The 4622-nt window shown below is 40.7% G+C and overlaps 1 protein-coding gene across 1 annotated transcript in view; it reads right to left on the minus strand.

The window, feature by feature from the left end:
- TSTD2 (thiosulfate sulfurtransferase like domain containing 2) overlaps nt 1–2699 on the minus strand; it is a 12071-nt gene extending 9372 nt beyond the window's left edge. Inside the window, exons 1-2 of the mRNA XM_010726195.3 lie at nt 2679–2699; nt 2187–2292 (exon numbers count right to left, since the gene is read on the minus strand). Coding sequence (XP_010724497.1) covers nt 2187–2292; nt 2679–2699 — 127 coding nt within the window. The remainder of the gene's footprint in view (nt 1–2186; nt 2293–2678) is intronic.
- Nucleotides 2700–4622: the final 1923 nt, after the last annotated feature.

A 4622-nucleotide genomic window follows, 5' to 3' on the forward strand; every position in this document is an offset into this window, starting at 1 on the left:
AAAAGCAGTTTTGAGAATCAGAACCACAATATAATATTGTATATGATCTCACTGACTCAGATTGTCCTCAGATTTCCAACTAAAAGCTAAAATAGAAATTTTTCTGTGACAATTTAAAAAGTTATCATCTCAACTCATCCAGACAAGCCTATCCATGTTCAGTTTCCAATTGCAATACTTTCCAAAGAAACTAGTTATTTCTGTTCCACGTGACAGAAAAAGCAGACAGATTCCTGTCTGTACGGTCTTTGTTACATCCCCCTAGCAACTTTAAGAACTGTAAAGAAATAAGAAAATATGTTTCCTTTCACTTGGCTCATCTTCCATTGCATTTAGATGTGCTGAAGTTTACAGAGAAGCAACATTTTACCTAAAATTCACCTGTGTTGATCAAAATGGAAAACTACTGTAAGTGTAACCTGGATTTGCAGTTCCTCTGCTTTCAGGTTGCTCAAAACTCAGAACTCTCAACTTACTGGAAAACAAAAAACCTCATTCACTAAAATCCCTTTTATCAAAAAATAACCCTACAAGCAAATCATCAAGGTGATGGGAACCATCTTCACAAAATATTGTTAAATAGAAGTTAAAAAAAAATTAAAAAAGAAAGAAAAAGAAAAATACAAACATGGTGGTAGAACGTGAAAAGCCTCTTACCCATCCTGTAAACTGTCTAGAAGTGGGAAAAAAAAGTGGGAACAAACAAACAAAGAAAACCCTGCCAAAAATGCAGAAGAACACTGGGAAGAGGGGAAGTCACAGAAAGATGGTGCAGAAATTTGCCACCAACAAAAAATACTGGTGGAAAAACAAGTCCAAACTTGCTCTGCTACTTGGTATTTGTAGTACTGCTGCACACTGTTATGTGCACAGCAACACAATTTAGGATTGATCAGAGGAGCTTCATGAAATGAGAGATAGTTTGGACAGCAGCTACCCCCTCTCTTCCCCTATTCCCTGTGATGTGAGTACAGAAACTCAAACAGTGTACGATTTCAGAAAGAAAGAAAAAAAAAGTACGGGGTGAAGAAGAACAATCACTCCAGTGCTGATAAAGCCAGGTATCCATGCCTGGGAGGGATGCATTCCAAACAAATAATTGTTAATAAGGACTCCCAAGAAAGGCTCACTCAGGAGCTTGTTAGCTGCCACAATTGCAAGTAATCAAGAGGTGAATAAGACAGAGATGGCTCTTGACATAGCCCATAGGAGTGAAATATCCAGTGTTATTTAAGCTCAGAAATGGAGAAATGCAGCAATCACGGGCTGTTAGCTTTTGGTTCAAGGGAATGCTCTTTTTCTTGAGTAACTTCTTAGCTAGACCTCTTAATCTTAAACGTAAATAATTTTACCAACACATTACCATCTACATAAGGGTCCTGAGAGTAGACGCCCAGCCAGTTACTTCTTACCAGTCTTAATCCATACTAAACATTTATAGGAAGCAGAAAACAAACGTTTGTGTCAGGAGCTGTCATGGATCTGATTCAGAAGCTGTTTCTGCTGTGCTGTGACAGACAGGATGTGGCTGTTAATTTCAACACAAAGAAGGGCAGATCAACACTACTGAATGAGGAATGATATATATACTCAAGAGTGAGCTCCTGCAGGATTCTAGCACTTCCTAGAAAAAAAAGTTAAGGCAGGTCTTTGCGTCCCCAGCAAGAGAACCCACTGGATCCAAAGGGCTACGGGCTAATGACAATCAAAGCACTGGAGCTCTTCATACCTATCAATTCTAAGCAGTCACAAGCACCTACAAAATATTCTGAATAACTGTACTCAGGAATTGAGCATCCTCCCTATGTCCGACACTAATCTCACTCTACACTGACTTTAGCAGGTGTTCAGTGATACTCCCTGACGAAAGAAAGTTCTTACCTACCCAAAAATAAGGTAACTGGTTGATGTTCTTTGAACTGTTAGAGTTTGCTACAAAAAAAAACACAACAGTTAATTCTAGGCTCTTTGAAGCAGCCAAACACTTAGGAAACCAAAACCTGGGCCAGCAAATTCCCTATACCATAAATTTTGACTACTGGTAGGAGTAAGAGATCAATTTCTGTATTTTTTTCCCTGTATCCTGGCCACTATGCAAAAGGAAGTGTTGCTTTGTGCAGATAATACTTTATTCTCATTTACCTCTCTTGGGTGAGATTCTCTTATTTTTCACAAAATCGACTTACCAGTTTCTTTATAAGAGACTTCTTTAGGATCAATGCCCAGTGGTACAATTTCTTTGAATACTCCAACTCGAAGATCCGGGAAACAGTGAGCTCCTCCTGCACTACTCTAGGAAATAGAACACAGGAATAATCCAATAAAGTTTCCAGATGTGAAGATAAAAAATATCCACTTATTTTAATTTGTACATCGCACTAGAACTTGAAAATGTCTCAGTGGCTGAGAGAAAGAACGTGTCAAGATCTGGAGGGCTAGGGATCAGTTCCACCACCAGCAGTCAAGTCAGGCCCCATCTGGCAGGAGTCAGCAAGCAGCGATAAGGCTGAGAAAACTGTTCTTTCTTAATTAGAAACAGCACTGCTAACATCTATGGTGATAAGGCCAAGGCCCCTCCCAGCTTCCTGACCCTGACAGACATGGTAAATAAGTAATCTCTTATTGTGATAGACCATTTTGAGGCATCTGGGCCTGCAGATCTCTTCTGATCCTCTGACCTCCACAGCAACCATGGGCATGCCTCCTGTCACACATGCAAAGGGAACTGCAGTGGTTCAGTACCGAAAAAGACGTGTGGAAGATAAGCCAAGTGCAAGCCTTTAAAAATACAGATGGTTCCTCCTGCCACACTCAACCTTTGGAGGTCGTGACAAAGCCTTTCTGGTAGGCAACCCTCTACAGAGGACAGGATCTAAATGTAGGAACAAGCCTCAAATATGGTTTAGAAACACATAAACACACTAATGAAAGTGCAGTGTAGCACTTTGCCAGTTCTCACAGAAATCAGTTTGCAGCAAGTACAGTGGCCACTGGGTATTTTCATAGCCACAGGCCCAACACTCACTCATTTGTTCCCATCTTTTAGCACAGGAACTTGAAATACTCACTCGAGTATTTGACATGCAGAGGAACCAGGACCCAGAAAAGACCACCATGGGCTAATGCATGAGTGCTGGTGCCCGGAGAGGTCACGCAGGACTGCAAATATTTCCAATTTAAAGTTCCATCTGTATTTTGTTTTCACAACTGCACAGTAACAGGTCAGGTTTGCCTCTGTGTTTCATACAAACTCAATACACAAAGTGCTAAGACTGAATCAGCACTGCAGTTCTATGTGGGATTTGAGAGTCACGAGTTTCACTAACACTTTTCAATAGTTATTTAAGAGGAATAAAATGGTACTCCCTGCAAGTAAAATTGTGTGGAAAAAAAAACAGTAGTAAAAACAAAAGCAGCTTTTCTTCCCCTCAGTAAAACTACATGCAGTGAAGGGTTAGCAAAAGCCCACCAGGAAGCCATATGGTCCACATAGCTGCCACCATCATCTGAAGACAGTAATCAGCATATATGTTCAGGCTTAAGTAGAGTTATGCACTAAGTGCAGTAAGGAGGAAAAACTTGATTCTGTCCATATATATATACGTGTGTGTGTGTGTGTGTTTCCTACAAAACATCCAATTCACAGAATTGACACTGCACCTGTAAGGACAGCAAAGCCTGCACAACACCTAAACCAGCAGGCAAGGACCATGAGAATTCTTGGCATGGATTGTGATGCCAGGTTTTGAGTCAAGTGACAGTAAATGCTTGCAGAAGAACAGCAAATTAGAAGCATATTCCCTCTTTCACCTCTGTGCAGCCCACAAGACTTCGCAACTGATGCCATCACTGCTTACAGTAACTGCTACTGCTGTTTGCACCAGCAGATTTCTAAACAAAGTTTAGGAACATCTATCTTAGGTCAGCACAGAGAGAGCAGAACTGCTCCTGAGCCATTGAAGTACTGAGAGAAAAGAGTCTTGTGGACCAGGTGTCCTCGCACACAAGTTGTATAGAAGCTCGCTCATTCCTCTTGCTTGATGTCTGTACTTACTTTGTAAACTCTCACCAAATACAGCTTATGTTACAAAGGTTGATCAGCAACTTGAACTTATGAACTTTGCACATACTGTGCAGGCACAATAGGCTAATTAATACTGAATTCTCCACCCTAAGCACCATTAAGTTGGAGATAATTACACTTGTGATGCATGACACAAAGGGGGAGGGGTTATGTATCAGGGGAAACACATATTTGGCAGACAGGGAAGTCTATAACCTCCAAGTACTTCAGCCAAAGAGGAAAGGAAGAGGGACCAATACAGTCAGGAGATAGGAATATAAAGGAAGCTGTTGACACTTTGAGACCCTAAGGGGAAATACCCCTAGTAGACTCTCCCTTTATTTGAATAAAGAAAGCCAAAGACTCTCCTCTGTCTATTTTTGGGGGGGAATAAAGATAACTGAGCAAGCCTGTTTGAGCAGAATTTTTCCCATCAACTATACTATTAAGACCCAGTGTGCTCATTTCTTAAATATGTCCTGCATTAACAATGCCTATGCAGACGTATAATCAATGGGTATACAGATGGCATATAGTCAATAGAAATACAGATGGTGTG

This window comes from Meleagris gallopavo, chromosome Z (assembly GCF_000146605.3).
Source record: "Meleagris gallopavo isolate NT-WF06-2002-E0010 breed Aviagen turkey brand Nicholas breeding stock chromosome Z, Turkey_5.1, whole genome shotgun sequence".
Lineage (NCBI taxonomy): Eukaryota > Metazoa > Chordata > Aves > Galliformes > Phasianidae > Meleagris > Meleagris gallopavo.